The 21,870-nt window shown below is 34.5% G+C and overlaps 1 protein-coding gene across 6 annotated transcripts in view; it reads left to right on the top strand.

The window, feature by feature from the left end:
- The first annotated feature begins 320 nt into the window (after nucleotides 1–320).
- LOC148621647 (uncharacterized) overlaps nucleotides 321–21,870 on the top strand; it is a 72,108-nt gene continuing 50,558 nt past the window's right edge. Inside the window, exons 1-4 of one of the 6 annotated variants that reach the window (XM_088576235.1) lie at nucleotides 321–661; nucleotides 7,380–7,505; nucleotides 17,183–17,902; nucleotides 21,064–21,177. In XM_088576235.1, coding sequence (XP_088432361.1) covers nucleotides 550–661; nucleotides 7,380–7,505; nucleotides 17,183–17,902; nucleotides 21,064–21,177 — 1,072 coding nt within the window. In that variant the 5' untranslated portion in view covers nucleotides 321–549. Of the gene's footprint in view, nucleotides 662–4,853; nucleotides 4,868–7,379; nucleotides 7,506–17,182; nucleotides 17,903–21,063; nucleotides 21,178–21,870 lie in introns of those variants that run through there. The other 5 variants (XM_088576239.1, XM_088576241.1, XM_088576236.1 and 2 more) reach the window with 5 other exon arrangements.

Below are 21,870 nucleotides of genomic sequence, written 5' to 3'. Positions count from 1 at the left end.
GGTAGAAAATAGGTTAAAATTACTTGGGATTTTTTTTCATTAATCAATTCTGACTAAAAGTTGTGATTTGGTTCAGTGGAAGAAGGTTAAAATTTAGGACTTTTAACTCAGTTCATTTGTCATGTTTACCCCATCTCCGAATTATATGTATTAATTTCAGAAAATGATGGTAAAATTTTCTACAATTGATATATAAAATCCTGTTTGTACATATCTTTAGGCCAGAGAAGTTTTATTCAGTTTGCACCAGTGGAATTTTTTTAATCTGCTCAAATGTGTATATTGAAATGCACTTGAAAATTAATTGCGGTCTCGTGCCTTCAGATGGATCGACCTGACACTACTTTCACTAGTCTGGTTACCGAACCAAACACTCATTTCCTTTCCTCATCCTGTTTTGCATTGATATATTCCAGTCGAAAATTTCGCGGGAAATACCCAGAGTTCCATGCTGAGCATATGGCGAAAGACAGATGTAAACACTACAGTAACATAAATCTATGGAGAGAGGATATATGAACTTCATTATGCATTGCTTAATTAGGTATTATGAGTGCGAGAACTAGTCTTAAAGCATGGGAATATCGTAAAATTGACGAGGTTCTTCTCTGCATGGGATTGAGTGTCCCCTTTTCGGACACGAATGTTGCTGACACTGACAGTAAGTGCAGCAAAAAAAAAAAAAATATAATGACATATCACATTGGGTAGATAATTTAGTCAAACTATTCAGATTGTGTATAGCTAAATAAATGGCAAATTCCCCTGAAATTGTTTACGTAATGTATTTTCCAAACAAACATTTATGTGGCTTTAATTTGACTATACTCCAAGTCACCTCAGATTGTTTGTGTTTTTTTGCAATTATTTTTGTAATTACTCGACGGTTCCATTCAAAAACTTGCCATTTTATTCATGTCGTTCTGTACTACAATTCCCTTACAATTATTTTTCGTTCTTATCTCCAAGATTGAAAAAATTCAAAATGTATTTTTCCTACGAGAATTTTGCACTGAACGTATTGTTTAACCGCCATCTTGTTTCTATGGATATTTTGAAATGTTCCCTATTATCTCACAATTGAAGAGCTGAAATACCATGATTCCCCGCCATATTTCTGGTTTCCTGCTAATTTATTACTTTATGTGGTAAGACTCATATTAAGTACCAGTTGGAAACTTCTGGTTTTGTCTTTTACTAAAGGTAAAGAGCAGAAATATGGCGGGAAATCATGATATTTCAGCTCTTCAATGTCGCCGGTCTATGACTTTTCTACTACTTCTCAACACTACACAAAAAAAATAGTCCAAATGCAATTCCTTTTATATCATTCAATACCTCTTTAATAATCAGTAAATATATATCTTGCAATTATTCAGCTCAAAAATATTCTATTATTTCTGCAAATAGAATTGAGATCTAGACTTCATATCAACTGAAGATCTGAGGGACTCCTTTTTGGCCTTGAAAGGATATTTAGGAAATTTATTTCTTTCTATAATGTGTCAAAAAGAATAAATGTGTTAAACATGTTCCATTTGACACACTTATCAGTCAGATTCTCCATGCTTTCATTAATAGTTTACCATTTATAAACAGGAAGTGAAGAGCAGTGATTTTAATCAAGTAAAATTGGTGGGAAAATTCAAATTGATAATAGGGTCAAGTTGTTGGAAATCTCATGTCCATCAAGGAAATTATTTTCTTAAGCTGAAATTGGTTTTATTTGAGTATAATAAATAACCTGTTACTATAGTTTATTGATGTTAATGTAAATTAACTTTTGGAGTTTTATAAAAAATTTGGAAAAAAGTGAAACAGAACAAAATGTGTATTTGTTTGAGAAGGTGGATCAGAAGTATGGATTGACATTCAGTTTATACATATTAGGGAAAAAAATTAGCTCTTGATATTGAATATGAAAAATGCAAATGTATAATCGCAATTTTATTTTACATCATGTAATCTTCGAAATTTTGTTCATGCTACAATTTTCACAATCAAAAACCTCCAGTGCAGACAGCTTTTTGATTCATATTTATCTCCAAAACTGTAAGGTTTAGCCAAATTCTTTCAATAGTTGAAATGATCCTTATTATTAGGTAGTGGTGTTCTGATGATCGGTTTAAGTCGCAAATCAGTTGGTTTAGGTCAGCGATGTCGATAATCGATTGGAAAGTTGCTCAATCGATTGCCATCGCAAATTTTCGGATTTCCGTTAATTCCACTCCCGATCCATAACCGCGTTTAAAATTAGTAAAAACGTGGCTGACGACAACAAAAACGTGGTTGTTGTGGATGAAAATGAGAAAGATAATAACGATATTGAAGTTTCGATGGAAACTGATCCAGATTTAGAAAAAATATCTTTGCATACCGGCCTCATCTGTATCTAGTGAAAGGATATTTAGCTTAGCTGGGCAGGTTGTAAGCAAAAAGAGAGCAAGAATGCACTCATCAAATGTAGACATGCTAATTTTTCTGAGGAAAAACATGGAGAGATATTGGAAGTGATAGGAAATTTTGCAGAAGACTGATAACATTCTAGTCATTCTATATGTTTTTGTTAATTAATTTTATTTTGTTTATTGTCATGCTAAAGAGAAAATGACATTAATGAGGGTTGTTATTAAACATATTAACAGTATTATGTATTACTTGCAAACATGTATTGACTATTGACTACCAACTGCAATACTGCATAAGTGGTGTTACAACAACCAGGAACTGACTATTCTTCTGGCTTGTTCACTCAAATTTTAAGTGTTCATTGTGTTGTCCGTCCATCCGTTTGTCCTACATTTGTATCCACAACTCCTCCTACCTACTGAATTGAATTTGATGAAACTTTCAGAGAATCCCCATGATGTCATTGGGCACCTCCTATTTTAGAATTTCATCTGACCAATTTTTGGGGTTTCCAATAGCAAAACATGGACATTGCCATTCATTGTGATAGGGAGTAACAGTATGCCATCCACAACTCCTCCTAAACTACTGAATGGAATTCGATGAAACTTTTAGAGAATCTTTATTTTATAATGCTGTTGTTCACTTCCTATTTTAGATTTTGATCTGACTAACAGTTGGGGTTACCCATACCAAAACATGGACTTTGCCATTCATTGTGATAGGGGATACCAGTATGCCATCCGCAATTACTCCTAAACCACTGAATGGAATTTAATGAAACTTTCAGGGAATCTTTATTACATAATTCCATAGTGCACCTGAAAATTAAATTTTGATCTTGCCAACTGTTGGGCGAAGTGCCACTGATGAATCTGGTGACTTTCTCCAGAAGTCAAAACAAGTGTCAAGGTGTAAAATGTAAAACAGTGCTCTAAGACATATCCAATAGGCAATAGCTTTACAATCTGTTTCATACAGTTAGCTTTATAGACTTAAGTATGTAGTTTTGTTTTTTTTTTTTATAAAAAAAAGGCCAAGCCATAAAGAGGCCTATTGGACATGTTTCGTCCTCTGTGTTAATGACCCATGCAGTGCATTCAGGACTCATCAGTTAGAAATGCACCATTACCTAGAGTCAACCAAATAAAAGAAGTGTAACAGAGTTAGTAGTAACATGCAACCAAACAGGGCATGCAAAAAAACTTTATAAAGACACAGTAGTTTTTTTTTTATTTTTAAGTGCATTCTGCATTAAAACTGAGATTTAATCAAATTTTGCTAAAGTCTTCTTTAAGTAAATACTTCTATGTGCATGTTAAAATTATATTTTTGGGGGTTTATTGAAATTTGAAAGACAGTTTAAAAACTACTGTGACTTCAAACAAAAGAAATACACAATAACAGCCAGCAAATGTGTGCAAACCTAGTTTTCTATTATGACTAACAATTTAACCGATAGAGAGAGATAATCGGTCGATTGAGGCCAACCAATAGTAATAGATAATCGGTTGGTGTTTTCAACCGATTGCACAACACTATTATTAGGACTACAAAAGTCGTCAGGGATAAAAGTTGTCAGACAACAACTTGTACATTTGTAAGAGTTATTGTTTTTGAAAAGGGAAAGATGACAGTTTTCAGCCAATATCTTGAAAACTTTGATAGATAAATCTTACAATTTGCTGAAATGAACTTATGATAAGTCCTACCAAAAGTTATTGCCCTTCACAGGCAAAAATTTAACAGCTGAGTGATTTAGGAACCTGGGAGCCTCTATTTATAAAAATAAACAATCTGACTGCAAAAGATTGTTTGCCAAAGTGGCTATTAATAAACAAAATGACTTCACCATTAGCACCACCCATCATATTTTATTAGTGTTTGGTGATGTTGCGTTTACACTAACTTAATTTGATTGGTAGTCGACAAGACTTCATATATAGGTAAAAACAGGTAGACCGCAGACGGTAATGACGGTTCTGTTCTAAGATCTTATGAAAAATAGGGCAAAATTTACATGATTTAGATAGCCCTTTGGACTATCATGAACATTTTTCAGTAGTCCTCTTCAAAATTAGGGTGGCACAGGACTACTGAACTATTATTAGTGTCGATCCCTGGCTTACATTTACCACTAATACTGGCTGGTTTCTCTCTCACAGTTCCTTAATATGAAGATAATTGACTTTTCTTTGGCAACTATACTCGAACAGTTTGATTTACTTAATAGCAAGGAAAACAGAAAATGACACAAGTTCAAAATGCGGTACTGGACCAGACTTAAGGCTTTTCTGATATCTGATGCATTATGGAACTTAAGTACTGGATTCATAAAATGGACGATATTGCAGGGTGAAAATTCAATGCTTCTGATTTGGCCCAGGTCACTGTTCCAGTGTGTCACAATGAGAAAAATTGTGGGATTCTTGCAATGGCACACTCTAGATAGAACAATGTAAGTGAACGTAAAGCACCAGATATTCACTTAAAAGGTATGTAGGCAGTACTAAGGTACATGTATTAAATGCAGAGTACGCGAAATTCGTCTTCTTCCAGCCGGTCCTGACTGTTAATAAACGGATTTGTCCAATGTTTTTATTCCAAATTTTTTTTCTTGAACACTTTTAGATATGGTACCTGGTTTTTGGTTTTTGACTACAATGTAACTTGAGTTACATACATTTGTATATAGTTTCTACTTCATTGAAATTTTCTATGAATTAAGGCCATTTTAATATATAAAATATTTTTTTATTTTAGAGTGGTTCTTTAATTGTTGATATATGAAAATGACAAACTTTGGAGACATTACTGGATTGTTGGGCATTCTATAGAAATGCGCATAATGATTGACCTTTTTCAGGGAGATTGAAAGCTTTGATATATTCACACCCTGTAAGACCAGAATGATATATAGATTTGTTCCACGTCGTTAGGTCAGGTTTTTACATTTCATTTTTTTTGGTCATATTAAACTAGATACATTTTTGTAAGTCAGACATTCGCAGATTTATTCAACAATGGGGACTACGTACTTTAAAAATATAATTGTTAAGTGTTTGTGTATATGACTTGGTTAGCTCCTTGTACTGTTGCCGATGCTGCTAGAAGCAAGATTGTGCTGTTGAAGCAAACCTTGATTGGAATAGCTGATCTCAAATTTGTGTTTATTAGTCATAATATGTGATTTTTGATTAAACTGCTTAAGAGAAAGTATCTCTGTAGGAGGGCAAACATTTTTGGACAGTCAAAAGCATTGTTATATTGCTTATTTCTGTCTAAAACTTACGCATAATAGTGAATATTTTACATGTATATGCTGATTTTTCTTAATGTTTAAAGTAAATTAACCATTTCTAAAGTTTGAATGGTTCAGGGTAAACTGTTATATCCAGACAAGTGTATTCCCCTTGCACTTCTGTGTCAATATAAATCTGTAAGTCGCCAATATTGTTAGCAGCTTCTTGCACTTGTGATATCAGTGCTTAATATTTGCAGATGATTTGCATAATTATATATTACTACTCCACTATATGCTGCAGATCCAGGCCATGTTTACTGCTACAGCACCATAGTTTTATCTTTATATGAGATGAATATGTACTTTTACCTCTTAAATATCATACACATATGTTCTACGTGTGTTTCTTGTGTGTATGAGAACAGGAAGTTTACAAGAAATGATTGGTCAGCATTGAACATTACCCATTTTCCGGTTCAGTCACAGGGACTCATTACAAGACTGTATAGGTTATATACATTAGCTGGGCCCAGGTATCTATAAATATTCATTGCCAGTTGTTTAATCTGGTTCCCTGGTTAATATCATAAGCAACCCGAAGATCGCTAAGATGTACCTCTTTTAAAAAATATCATACACGTCTTATTTTTTTTTTTTAGTTGTATGAGGACGGGAAGTTTACATTAAGAGATAAAATGATTGGTTAGCATTGAATTTATGTACAAATGTAATATTACCTAGTTTCCGATTCAAACACAGGGCTCATTACAATTGACAGTACAGGTCATATACATTATCAGGGCCCTGATATCCATATACAGCCATTGCTAGTTGTTTAATTTGGTTCCTGGTAATGAGTTGTATTGATTGAAAACATTCTGGTCATCACATTTGTGAAAGATTAATCATATCAAAGGAACTGAAGTCACCCGATTTTAGAGAATATCACATTTATGTCATTTTGGATTTTGGAAGTAACCAAAATCATTGACAGAGAATATTTGAAAACTAGAGTATGAAGACTTCACTCTTTGATTTTAATGGTCATAAGGGGAACAGTGAATATATTAACCTGAAGTACCTACTTTAGCCTGAGGCATCGCTGAAGGTAATAGCTGGTATCAGGCGGTTATAAATTTACTGTTCCCCAATGAAGTCGAAAAATATTTTTATTATACTGAACCATATGATGCTTTCATAATCAAGAAATAAATAGCCAGACTATGTTCTGATCATGCAGTATCAGGTTTCAACATTGTTCAAGGATAAACTCCAATAACATGAATTTCGATGGAAAAATCTGCAAAATATAAGTTCTGCACTGTTGCCCTGGTCAATGATAAAAACTGCTGACTTGGTAAACAGAACAATCAAGGCCAAGTTAAAATGGTACACTTAATTTACTATAGAAGATATATGCTGAAGTATAATGTAACTAATAAAGCTATTTTCAAAAATGCTGAAATGTAGTTACAAACTGGATAACTTTCTAAAAACAATCTCAATTCTAAAATTTTTGAGTAATCTAAACACATTTAAACTTCCTGGAAATTTGTAATTAAAATGATATCAAGGGATCCAATTTGTCCATCTATAGATTTACTTCCCTTTGAATTGTATCTTTTTGTGAGCCCCCTCACAGTATTTTTTGTGTTTGTACTTGTATGGAAATGCCCGTCATCTTTCTGTTTGTATCTACATGTATTGAGTACAATTTTATTTTCAGGAATAATGGGTGTAGAAACTGATAATGAGGTAATTGTCAATGTTAAAAGTAGTATCTGTGTGAATTGTAATGAAGTTTTTAGTACAGCTGTTCAGCTGAAAAAGCATGAAAAGAAATGTTTATTAGGTATGTTGATTTTTATCAATTAACCTAGCATACTTCTCTCTAAATTCTCTAAAGTGAATTAGGTCTCCCCTATTTTGTATGTTTGTCTATCTGAATGTTCATGACACTTTCGTATGCTCAACTCCTACACTATTGTACCTTATTTCACAAAATTTTACAGATAGTTAGGACATGATGATAGTCATAGTTGTGCATATTACCAGGAATTCATGATCTACTGAATTTGGTGGGAAACTATGGTTCCAGTGAGGCACACATTTTGTAAGGCAAAACAAACTTTTAATTTCTACTATTCTAATTTCAAGGATGACCATGAAAATAAGTTCCCCAGGAATAAAAATGAAACCACAGTATAAAAAAGAAACAATTATTAAGCACTGTCCAAACACAGCCCATTTTTGCTTTTTAGCTCACCTGGCCGTAGGCCATGTTAACTATTGCCATCACTTGGTATCTGTCGACGTCATAAAGGTCGTTGTTGTCGTTAACAATTTCTTCAAACATCTCCTCTCTTCTGAAAAGATTTGCATGAAACCTGTAATGACTGTTCCTGGCAAACCTGCACAAAATGACCATTTGGATTTTTGATCAGTTAAAAAACATGGCCGATGTTACTAAGAATAGAACATAGGGGTCAGACATCAGATTTTAGCATATATCCAAACCGTTAGGTTTAGCCAAATTCTGACAGGGTTAAAGTATTCAGCATGATGCGATCTATCTGTGGTCAAATTTTGGTGAAAACCTGTTGACCTATCAGTGTTCTTGGATTCCTATTTCCCGTTACCCAGGGCATGTGAAATTTGGGTCAGGGAAAGTTAGGTACTTAGTTACACTTTTCCATGGCAAGTTGAAAACTTTGTATGCTGTAAGGATTTGTTTTGTTAGGGAAGCAGTCATTGACTGAGGGAAAGTTGATTTTATATGGATTTTTCCCGAGGAAATCTCAGTTTCTCAAAAATCTTAGAACACTGCCCATGTTGGAGTTATTGCCCTTTTTGGACGTTTTTTGCTGTTATTGATCTTATTACTTTCAAAAATCGTCTTCTCAAAAACTACTGTATTGAATTCAATGAAAATTGGTAATTTTATTTTCTAGGGTATCCATGAAAAAAAACTGTTTGTTTTTTTGATTGGTTAAAAAAACATGGCCACTGATACTATAAATAGAACATAGGGTCAGACAGCAGATTTTTGCATATATTTCCAAAACCGTAAGGTTTAGCCAAATTCTGGCATGGGTAAAAGCATGATGAGATCTATCTGTTGTCAAATTTTGGTGAAAATCTGTTGACCCATGTTGGAGTTACTGCCCTTTTTGGTCATTTTTTGATGTTTTTGATGTTAGTACTTTCAAGAATTTTCTTCTCAAAAACTACCATATGGAGTTTAATGAAAGTTGTAATTTTTGTTTTTAGGGTATCCTTAACAAAAATGACTTTGGATTTTTGATCGGTTAAAAAGCATGGCCGCCTTTACTAAAAATAGAACATAGAGGTAGTAAAGTAGTTTTCTCCATATATCTCTATAACCATTAGGTTTGGCCAATATCTTTCAATTGCTGAAATATCCTTATTATAAAGCCTACAAAGCAGGTCCGGGTATTAAAAGAATAAGCCTGCAACAGCGCTGAGCTTGTCGTAAAAGGCGACTAAATAGTGCTCAGAACCCTAGCCGGGAGCTAGGGCACTCTGCCCACAGAGCAACTGGGATGTATCCCCCAGGTGATGGAATGGGGTTGTCAGGCTGCAAACCATAGTGGTGCACCTTGTTGGGAAAGATGCCACTTTCCTCGCACGTTAAAGAACCCTACTGTGGTATTCTCCCGGAGTAGGAACCATATTTTCAGTGGCAATCAAAATTTGTCGACCTCATTGTCCTTGTGTCCCGTCCCTTTTTCATTTCATCATCATTTCATGTTCATTTTATCATCCATTTCATGTTCATCGTCTGAATATAGCTGAAATATTGCTGCTCGGACGTTAAACCCCAACAAACAAAAAAACAAAAGTCTCTAAGGGAACAAAGTTGTCAGACAACTCCATATAAGAGTTGTTGCCCTTGAAATGCAAAAAATTACGTTTTTTGCAGTTTTCAGTCAATATCTTGAAAACTATAATATATAGAATGAAACTTTTGATTGATGAAATGATCCTCATGATAAGTCCTACTGAAGTCTTCTGAAGTCAAAATTGACGGACAACTTTTTGTTAGAGTTATTGTCCTTGAAAGACAAAAATTTAACCAGGTGGGCGATTCAGGCTCCTAGGAGCCTTTTGTTCATGTTTGCAAAGTTACAGTAAAATGTCCTTTAATTACAGTAATGGCTACATCTTTCTCATCAAAATTGTTAGGGTCAATCATAAAATAATTCTATTAGTATTAATGTAATCTATTACATATATGTCTTCCAAAATATTTTTTATACAACCACAGTTACAACAATATGGCGACAATAATATGACAAATTGACAAAGTAACAAAAGGAAGGTTTGTGTTAATTTTAATGTGAGTTAATTACTGATCTGATTTGGATTAAGAAGCTTAAAACAAGCATTTCATTGAATGTTTATACTGATTTATAACTTCAGTAAAAGCATATGGATGTCAGTGACTTACTTCCACAAATTCTTTACTGCAAATGTAAGACTTGAACCATTAAAATGGGAGGTCATGAACCAGTATATTCCTGATACCTGGACAATATCTTGACTATAAGGAACGAATCTCTTAAATTGTACCAAAAAGTGCTATATCACTAAAAGAAGGCTTGGGTTAATTTTGGGGGAAGTTTGTGGAAGTCTCTTCAGTATTGGCATCATTATTTGCTGCTTTCCAACACTGAGGGACTTGACCTTGTCTCCAGCTCAGGTTGAGAATCTCTAGCAAAGTTGTTAATGCTAAGGTGTCAAGGTGTTGAAGCATTTCATTGGTGACGTTATCTGGACTGGGTGCCTTTTTCATTTTCATTTTTCTGATTGCTACCATAATCTCAAACATGGTGATATCTCTCTGCATAAGTTCATGTGTTGGCACCTTTGATCTTTCTGTCAATTCAGTTCTTACTTCTTTTTTTACTGTGATGGTGGTATATCAGTGTTGCTTCCTTTCTCATAGCCTTTAGCAAATTCATTTGCTGCTGCTTTCCCTATGGTTGTTTCTTCTTCAACATCTAGCGTGATCTTTTGACCTTTGCTTCCCTCATCATTCAGTGCGTTTGTCAAGTTCCAAAGCTTTTTTGTATCTTTTTCCATATCCATAGATGATGTTTTCTCTCTCCACCCTTTCTTTTGACATTCAATCTTTGTTCTTAAATGTTTGGCCTTGCACTTTTGGGGGTTTGATGTTATTTTCCTGACTGGGATTTAGTTCTGCATCATTCCTTGCCTTGTGAGTGCCTCATGTGTTGCCTATATCTCACTGGACCAGTATGGCTTGTAGTCCTTTCTTACACCTCTTGGTATACTTTCCTTTGCTGCCTTTAATACAACAGTGTTGAATGCTTTCACCACATTGTTAATATTCTTTTCCTCTATTGCTATGTCTCCTGTAAGTTCATCTGTTCTAGCTTGAAACATACTCCAATTTGCCTTCTTGTAATTCCAACTTGTTAGCTGAGCATACTCAGGTGTTGTTGTTTCTGCAATGGATATAATGATATATCGATGATCACTGCCTCCTAGCTGGTCACATACCTTTCTACTGATTTTTTGGTGTATAGGCTAAAAACCACTAATTCCACTTCCCATAGGCTTCTATGCTAATTTCACAATATTCAATGGCTTCTCTGGACTTTACCTTAACTTTAACCTGCAGATGACTATATATCAGCATGATTCTACATATGTCAGCTCACAATCCTCAGAATGGCATGTGGGGTTAGCAGACTTGCAGTGCAGTACTGGTCACCGGAAGTGAAGGGTCTATAAATAGCATGGGAAATCCCAGTGTTTTCACAAGATAGGGATATATTTAAAAATCATTATAGAGATTAGGCTTCACATCACAAGAAGCCAAATGCACCTATAAAATGTACAGAAATGTTTTTCCTTTCAGAAACTGTTTAAATTTTTAAAATAAGATGAGAACTTTTTTCACAGCATTATGAGGAACAGGGGTAATTTCTGCGTAGGACTATTTTTGCGTACGTTCCAAGTGCTCATTGGTTGAATTGGTGGTCTGTAACCTAAAGAGTCACTTTTTGTCTAGAAAAAATAAATAACTATACAGGTATCTTCCTACACACATACTGAATGCATTTGCAAAGTTTCAGTGAAATGTGACAAGCACTTTTTTAAATATTTGATTTTTAAATATAGGGTAACCAAGTTGTGCGAGCAAAAAAGTGAAAATATTCTACCATACTGAAATGCATTAAATATTTGCAAAGAACTTTTTCTGACTTTTCAAATAAAAAAATATCAATCACAACTTGTTTTTTAACAATATTAATGAAGAAATAGTTTTAAAAGTAATCATTTTCTGAGAAATTGGTCTATTTTTAAAAATTTATTTCTGACATGCCTCCCCCTTTTTCTTGATCACATGTCAAACATCCTAAATCTTTAAATTTTCACAAAAGGTGATATATTTGGCTTTAAATTTGTAAATACAGTGTTTTCACATTAAAACATGACCAGTAAAGGGCACCTAAAGCAAAAAAAGTGCTCAATAATGGATTTTCCATGTTGCCATAGGGGAATGCTTATATGGCCTTAACCGCAGTAATGAAAGTGAGTTTTTCCTCATTTCTAACCTAATTTTTGCTCAAATCTACACAAAACTTGATTTCAAGTGCTTATTACTACCATATTTCGGTAAATATAGCCCTCAAAGTTTAATATTTGATATTTTTACTAAATTTTCTACACTTTTTACAAGATAGGACATAAAAATCAGCCAAAAAGACCAATTTTCCATAATTTGGACCTATAACTTAAAAAAATGCATATTTTGAAGGATTTTTGTAGTGTATTCCTCTCATGGCAAAGTTAACAAGATCTTCAAGTAGTTTAAATCTATTTCAAGAAACTTTTCATTTTGCCATGGCTTCAGCTTAAGGCTAAAAACCACTAATTCCACTTCCCATAGGCTTCTATGCTAATTTCACAATATTCAATGGCTTCTCTGGACTTTACCTTAACTTTAACCTGCAGATGACTATATATCAGCATGATTCTACATATGTCAGCTCACAATCCTCAGAATGGCATGTGGGGTTAGCAGACTTGCAGTGCAGTACTGGTCACCGGAAGTGAAGGGTCTATAAATAGCATGGGAAATCCCAGTGTTTTCACAAGATAGGGGTATATTTAAAAATCATTATAGAGATTAGGCTTCACATCACAAGAAGCCAAATGCACCTATAAAATGTACAGAAATGTTTTTCCTTTCAGAAACTGTTTAAATTTTTAAAATAAGATGAGAACTTTTTTCACAGCACTATGAGGAACAGGGGTAATTTCTGCGTAGGACTATTTTTGCGTACGTTCCAAGTGCTCATTGGTTGAATTGGTGGTCTGTAACCTATATCGTCCGTACAGAAAGCTAGATCTGGTGTGGTGGTTGTATGCCATCGACGAGAATAAAAAGTAGGCGCGTCAGTGGCGTCGTTGACAAGGATAAGGTGGTTTTCATCCTGCCAGTCTTCTATGGTCTCCCCTCTTTTGTCCATGGTATTATATCCCCAACTTTGTGATTGGCTGTTGAAATCACCTACTATGAGAAATGAACTGTCTGGTATTTGTATGGTGACTAGTGACAGTTTCGTGTCATTGGGATAGTAGAGTTAATGATGTTATACAAGCTTTTCCCAATAGTTGCTTTGATTTCAATGTATTCTGCTTCCTCCATAAACTTTTTTGTCTCTAAGGTATTGATATTGTTTCTTACAAGAGTCATTACACCACCTTTCTTTCTTACCTTTCTATCACTCCTGAAAACTTGGTATCTTCTGATCTCCAAAAGTTTGTCCTCTTGCAGATGTGTTTCTTCAGTACAGCAGAGCCCCATGCAGGTCCAGGTGTTAAAAAAATAGGCCTGCAGCAGTGCTAAGCTTGTCGTAAAAGGCAACTAAATATTGCTCAGAAACCTAGCCGGGGGCTAGGTGCTCTGCCCACAGAGCAAATGGGATATGTGCTCCACATGGTGGAATGGGGTACCCCTGGCATGTTACATGCTGGGATTGTCAGGCTATAATACGGAAAACCTGACCGCAAACCAAAGTGGTGCACCGTGTTGGAAAAGATGCCACGTTCTTCGCACGTTAAAGAACCCTGCTGTGGTATTCGATAGGAGTAGGAACCTTTGCGCGCCGCCAAAGGAGGCTAAATTGCCCAACCTTACCCATCTTTCCCTTTTTTTTAGTGGCAATCAAAATTTATCAACCCTATTGTCCTTGTGTCCCATCCCTTTTTTTTCATTTCATTATCATTTCATGTTCATTTTATCATCCATCTCATGTTCATCTACTGAATAAAGCTGATCGGACATTTCACCTGGTCTTACGCTATGACAAGTTTATGACCCCACGTTTGGTAATTACCTGCTCAACCAGGTGTGAAATGCATTCTATTGTTGTTAACCTGGCAAGCCTCATATTTGCATCATTAATAATCCTTTAAAATAACAACAATTAATTTATCGATCTTTTGATCATTAGGAGCACAAAAGATAATCCCACGATTCTCACTCGTCTTCAGCCGATCGTTTTTGACCGCTGAAAAAACTTCGAGATAAATATATATATCTATATATACATGTATATATTTAGATAGATAGATATATATTTTAAGGATTAGTTGTGTTAAACAATTTTGATCTTTAATGGATGCCAACCAATATTTTCTCCCATATAAAAACAAACGCTTCACAAACCTTGCACATACAATGTATATACAGTCTCGGGTCATAAGTATTTCCGCACAATGGCGGCCGACGTTATCCGTGCCCGACAGGTGCGTGAACCAAATGCCGATATTTTTGTCATGACCTGTAACAAAGTGAAAATAGATTTGGTTTTTTAAAAGGTCTATTTATAGAGTATTTTCTGGAAATTGAAGGGATGCATAGAGTTGTCTCTCTTTTGTTTACTTGTCGTCTGCTAAAAAATGGCACCGAGAGGAAAAGAGATGAGTGTTGATACGAAAAAATGCATTGTAAAATTAGATGAAGATGGACATAGTGGACGAAAAATCGCTCAGATGTTGGGTTTGAATCCCTCTACAGTTCAAAAGTTTTTAAAACGTTATTGGATCCGTGAAAATGAAGAAAACAGGACACGAAGTGGTCGACCCAGAAAATGTGACACCAGGACGGACAGGCAGTTGCAACTGATTGTGAAAACGGAGCGTAGAAAGAACTTAAAGGATGTTACTAACCTTTTGAATGAGAGAACACCAGTTAAGATAAGTGAATCAACTGTTAAGAGGAGGCTTAAGTTTTATGGATTCAAAAAACGAGTTGTGAAGAAGAAAATTGTGATCAGTGATGGAAACAGGTTCAAAAGGAGGGCTTGGTGTCGATCAAAGCTTCATATGACTGTGAACAAATACTGGAAGAATATAATTTTCTCTGATGAGACTCAAATATGTATAGGAAAGCATAGCAAAGTTCATATTTGGCGGAGAGACGATGAAAAGTGGTTTAATTCTTGCCTTGGAGAGAAGGGTGACGACACAGCCGGTCCCGTTGTGAGTGTTATGTTTTGGGGATGTGTAACATTTGACGGTGTTGGAACTTTTGTACCAGTGAATGGGACAATTAATTCACAGAAATATACAGACATTCTGGATGAACATCTTTGGCCAGTTGTGGCTAAAACTTTTCCGACAGGGAGGTGGATCTTCCAAGATGACAATGCTACCCCCCACCGATCTAGACACACGATTCGATGGAAGGCAGACAATGATATCGAAGGAATGGTGTGGCCTGCGCAAAGCCCAGATATCAACATTATTGAGAATGTTTGGAGGTACATTAAAATCCGGTTACAGAAGGTGGTGCACAGGATCAAAACGAAGGAGGACTTGATCAGGGAGTCTAAACGTGTGTGGATGGACATTGAACCAGTCTATATAAGGACATTATGTAATTCTATTCCAACTAGAATTCGTCGTGTATTGAGAGCCAATGGTGCAATAACAAAATATTAAAGTTAGTATCTCATTTATTTTGTCTTTAAAATGCCCTTTTATTGATTTATTTAGTGGTATAAAGTAAATGACGTTGAATGACGTCGGCCATATTGCAGAAATACTTTTGACCCGAGACTGTAGCTATCTATTTTTAGAAATTTAAATGCACACACTATAAAAACAGTGCCTCCGATGTGTGACTGGTCATCTAATGGATTTCAATTGATTTTAACGCAAAACCAGACATTTAGGAAGTATTCATCAATGATAAATGTTTATTTTAGGATTCTCTTTCTTCTTGAAATGCAATTACAATGATTACGGACTTCTTCAATTCGACTAATGATCTGGTGTCAAAGGTTACTAAAAAATTACCACCCAGCAGTAAGACATCACGGAGCAACCACTTACAGAGTTCAAAATGACTTTGCCAATTCGGCCAAGCTCCTTTCTATCTGTCTGGTTTCTGCTTTATCATCTGGTGACCATGAGAGGGGATGTAGTAGGTACAATCTGATCAAGACCTACATGTATCTTAGGAACAGTCAATTCTCTTGTAAAGATCTGTCTCCATCAATCTGATATGGGGTTTTAGGTTGAAGAGGGCTTTTGAGGTGTGGTGTTTGGGAAAGGGTAGTAGCTTTTGTCAAAAAGTAACTATTTTTAGACTTAATGCATCAAAGCTTTGCCATGATATAAAAAAAATCTATTTTGCTAACAGTAATGATTTTTTTTTATTATGTAACACGTTTTCTTTTAGAAAATATCAGTTATTTTATTGTAACATTTATTATATTTATTGTTATGTCTGTATCTGTAAACTTAAAATAAAGATAAATATATTTAGCATGTTTATTTCTTTATATAGTTTATGATACTACTGACTATTTACAAAATTCTGCTGCCCATAATATGTCCTTTGTGCTTTATGCAAAAGTGACTAAAGCCCTCAAAATCCTAGCTAAAACCCTGATGTTCAGGATATGTTGTCACCTACAGGTCCTCTGAAACTACTCAATAGAATTTAATTGGTATGTAGTGAATTATGCATATGATTTGGAAATTTTGATTGTCAGTAGTATGGATGGGAGGATACCTATGATTTTGCAGACCAAAATAATCTTAAATAAGGAACCAAGAAAGAATATACCAATATTATATAACTCAAATGGGTTTTCAGGTATTTCAGTTTCTGTTTGCATGATATACAAATTTTTCATATGGGATGTTTGAATATAAAAAAATAGTTAAATCCTTGCGATATCTAAAAATTCTTAAGCCAGTGTTAGTTTTTAAGCCCACTACACTGGCTCATATTTGCATTATAAATACACCAGTTTCATAATTCTCAGTAAAGTCCTCAGCTTTTTTCATGGACCTTATTAAATTTGATTGTAGGATTTTCAGCATCTGTATCAATTAGTAATTTCCATCATACAAATTGAGGAAGTATCCCATGTTTTGCAAAACAGGTTATGTGAACAAAAAAGCTAAAATTAACGTATTGTAATGTAAGTATTTTCTTCCTTATATTTTTTTTAGAGAAAGGTGACATGAAGGGGAATGCTATTGGAATAGATAAAAAAATGAAGGAAAAGGGAAAAGCAGAAAAGACAAATGGAAAAGGTTTGGACAAGGCCCGCACAAGGAATCTGACACCATCTAAAATTAAAGTTGAAATCAGAAGTCCTTCAACAAGAAAATCTGCAGAGAGGCCTTCATCACCCAAGAATGTCACAAAGACCAGATCTAGAAGTCTTACACCATTGTCACCGAAAGCTAAGAAATGTAACATTACCAGCCCAGAGAGGAATGTTAAGCATGGTAACAGAAAGAATGATCCATCACCAAATAAAAAGAAGTTGAAAAACATCAATGTCAAAGGAAAGTTAGTGGCTGAGTCTGATAAGGGTACTGAAGGACAGATGTCCTCAGCTTCAAAAATGACTACAACTGGGGAGAGAAGTATTATTAAAGGAAGATCTGGGGGGAAAATTTGCTCTGAGAAAAATATTGTTTTTCCATCAGTTTCCCCAAAAAATGCTGCTACACATCTGAAGAGTCCTTCCTTAATGAAATCAGCTGACACTAAAACATTAAAGAATGATGGTGTATCAGTAAGATCACCAAATCAGGCGAAAAAGGATGGTACTAATGAGGGTTCAGATAAACAAATCTTCAGCTGTGGGTTGTGCAGTAGGACGTTTAATACCAGAATGGGATACAAACAACATTTTAGGAAAACACATATCAATGATTCAGGTATAGTTTTCAGGATAGTGAACATGGCATTAGTCTATTCAATTACTGTAAACATACTAAATTTAGCTATTTTCGCGGTGGACAGAAAAGTGAAAAATAGTACACACGAAATTGATTTTTAACACTTAATAACGCTTATCATTTTATTGAATCTGTGAAAATTGATACACACGAATATGCTCAATCGACATAATCTGCAAAAATTAACAACCGTGAAAAATTAATATGTTTACAGTAACCCTTTGACTAATTTGTTCATATCTTTTGGTGGATATGACTTGAATCAAAGTCTGAAGTTTCAGTCTTGATCTGACACGAATGTGTAACCGTAGCTAAATTTAATGGTAAATCTATATGAATTCAATAAATGAAAAGAATAAGTCAAACTGTAGAAACAAAGTAAATAGTTCTCAATTTTCGGTTTCTGTGTATTGAATGTTTTGGACCCTTAGTCAAGAATTCATTTGAAATGGTCATCTGACTTCATTGACTATCCCTGAAGGAAAAAAAAATCAACTTAAATGAGACTCAGAATTTTTTTCACAAATATTAAGCTACATTATGCCCCTAATGACATTGGCATTTAGAGCAGGAACACAGACCCTTAAGCACTGAATGGTTTAAGTTTATGGCTTGCAAGAAAAACAATTTTTGACTTCTATGACACAAGAAGGAAATCAAAGGAATTCTCGCTTGGTACAAGATTTATTTGTGGGTACCAATTTTCATGGTATAGGGTACAATAATCAGTTTGAAGATTCTTGAATTCGTGGATTTGACAACTCTGTCATACGTATCCTCTTCATTGGGAACCCAATTTTGTGATTTACCATACTCGTGAAAATGACGAAAATTTGTACCCCTTGAACAATAATACTTTCACAGTATATCAATACTGTGGGAGCAACGTGAATTTTTATTTCTCACCTAAACGCGGCAATTACAGTTTTGCGGCTGAGCGCCAGTTGATAATCAGTGATGTAATAGCGTTGAGAAATGATTTATCGTTAAACTAAAAAATCTGTTTAACTAAATATCAATGTAATAATTAAAAAACTGTTGGTTTTTCAATATAGTTTAATTGGACTTAAGTTACACCTCAATTTACTTATTAGATTGTAGTACTTATTTTCTTCAAACTTGATCGAAGTTTTCTACCCGTTGAGCGTCATCATGATGCTCCTTTGAACTAAAAAATCGCTGATATTCTATTATTTGTATGTTTTATTTCAATATTAGAACATTATTTTCAATAAAGTAGGTAAAAGTATCCAACTATCAAATCAATACATATTCTGTCCATCTGAAAATAGAAAAAAAAATATAACATACATGTATATGTTATTATAGTATGATTCATTAGAATTGCAATTTTTTAAATTATAAAATAACCGACATACATAGCTTAGTTGTGTTTATTGAGAAATTCAGGGATATATTTCAATTTTTTTATTGCCATAAAAAGTTTGTTGCGCAACATGCATTGTTTTTGTTAACAAACAGTAGTTCCCCAACTTATGGCATGTTTCTGCATATCACACATATAAAGCATTATATACAAATAAAATTTGAATTGCCTTTAATTTTTTCCCCAAAAAATTATGGACAGTGGAGGTAGAACAGCTCAGCGACCCAGCCCTATAACAACGAAATTTACCCCCCCCCCCCCCCCCCCAAAAAAAACAAAAAAAACCTTCGAGGTCAAAGACACTAAAATAGTTTATTTGAATACCGATATTTTAATCAGCTCTACATGATTAGGAACTGGATGTTTATTTCATTTGTGATTTGCGTCAATCAATCAGCATGTGGTGTGAGCTCACGGTGTATGTATTTGAAAATTACACAGCTCACCTGTCAATTCTGTCAATATACATATACATTGTGAAGAATGGTGTTTGAGTCGTATGTGTGGAAAACAATGCATGAGTGACATTACTAATGACCAACATATTGCTGTAAACATTACTTCCCACCCTGTATTTTCAGTATTTAAGTAGAATTCAGTTAGCCAAATTGCCCAGGGAATTGTCATGGTTGCAGTACATTACAAAGTTCTTATTATATTATGTTTCTTGAAGAATAAATTATTATATGTAACTAATTGATGAAGATATTTATGAAGCAGCGCACGAAGTGTAAATGAAATACATTCAGTGGCGGATTTGGTAATTTCGCATAAAATTTGGACATAATTAAGTGAGACGGCATTAAATTTGTATTTTCATATGCAATAAATCGCAATAATTAACTAAATAGAATGTCCTTGGTGAACCCGATCTGCAACAAGTATGAATTATTGTTAACAATAACTAAATCTTATAGTACATGTACATGTATTTTGAATATGACTATGTTAAGTTCCAACCAAGACATCCAAGTAAATTACAGGTCTATTGTGCCAGTGATGTGGCTCTTATGATATATATTTATTTTGTTGGCACAAAAGATCTGGTTACAAGGAATGAATCATGATATCTCCGGCTCTAAACTAGGCTTAACCAAAGTCTGTTTTAATTACATTTAAAGTTACAAAAATAGAGTTTCCCTGCCGAAGATGCCGCGATTCAAAATAACCAAGTAGCTAGGGGACTATGGAAATAAACAGTGCTTCGGCGAATTGAATTTTGATGTACTATATTAGTTTGAGCTTCTGCTTCTCATTGATTTAGAAAAAAATGAAATCAAGTATTAACCGTAAATTTGTTAAGCCACCTTTCATAGCACTATTATTCAAATGTTCCAAATTCTAGAAAATTTACGTTTTTTAATAATATTTGTTAAAATTAAGCCATCTAATTTGTACCCGGATTCCGTAATTAAAATTAAAAGTACTGTTTATAACTACAATCTTCCCAATAAAGAACAAAGAATCAGCTGCCTTGCGAATTGGTGAATAAGTCTCAACCTGCACACGCCGTTTCTCAGCTGATAGCCGCGACTCATAAGGTGATGGGACGTGCCAAGAGCGTTGAGAATGCAATTTTTCTCAACCGGTTTGATGCTTCTAGTTGATGATATGATGTGAGACTTTAACTCAGTGTCACATTCAGTTTTTGTTTTATACTTCTTTGAATTATAGAGTTGGGATGTGTTCTCTGTTACCTATATTTCATTTGGTTAAATTCATGTAGCCTGAAATTTTCATTATTTGTGTTTAGACAATGATACCAGTCAGCAGTTGAACACCACAGACCATACAGATACCTCACCGATGCAGTCTCCAGCATCATCTGCGATGAGTAAACGTGGCTTGAAAGAAACGACTTCACCAGGTAAATCACAAATATGTTGCATGTGGTATAGTCTGTTTTTACAATTTAGTATATAGTTTTAATTTTTTTTATTTGTAAGTCTCCTCCCTGCCTGCATTTTTAGTCTGTTTTGAAATATATCTTACCAACTTTGAGCTTCATGGTGTCGAGGAGGCAGAAAATGCAATTTTTTGAAAGTAAAACAAAAAAAAATTGTCTAGCTAGCGCTAGAAAATTTACTCGATCATAGACCATTTTTGGAGATACTGGGGTACAGTGGTTTATGAAATCACCTAGAAAGCATAACTTTTATTTATATTGAATTTCAAAATGTGTAATATTGTATCCAAACCAGTTGTGTTCCTAATGAACTGTAAGTCCCTTTTGTTAGATCATCTGGCCAAAGGCCAAGTGAGCTTATGCCATAACTTGGCATCCATTGTCATCTTGGACAAATTTTAAAAAATCTTCTCCTGAAACTATGAGACTGACATGTAATTTATGCATGATTGTTCCTTAGAGTATTGTGCACAAAATGACCTTTGGGATTAATGATCCATGAAAAAAAGATGACTGCCATCATTGAAAATTGAACGTACGGGTCTTAAGGCATTTTTTTACAAATAGCTCAAAAACTGTTGCGTTAGAAAAATTTTGGCAGGGGGTAATATTGTTCAGTATCAAGTGACAGACCTTTGCTGAAATTTTCAAAAT

This window comes from Perna viridis, chromosome 3 (genome assembly GCF_037379345.1).
Source record: "Perna viridis isolate PV_CMFRI_1.1 ecotype Kerala chromosome 3, ASM3737934v1, whole genome shotgun sequence".
In the NCBI taxonomy this organism is placed as follows: domain Eukaryota; kingdom Metazoa; phylum Mollusca; class Bivalvia; order Mytilida; family Mytilidae; genus Perna; species Perna viridis.
Note: the sequence above shows the minus strand (reverse complement) of the source record. Positions and strands in the feature narration are given on the sequence as shown.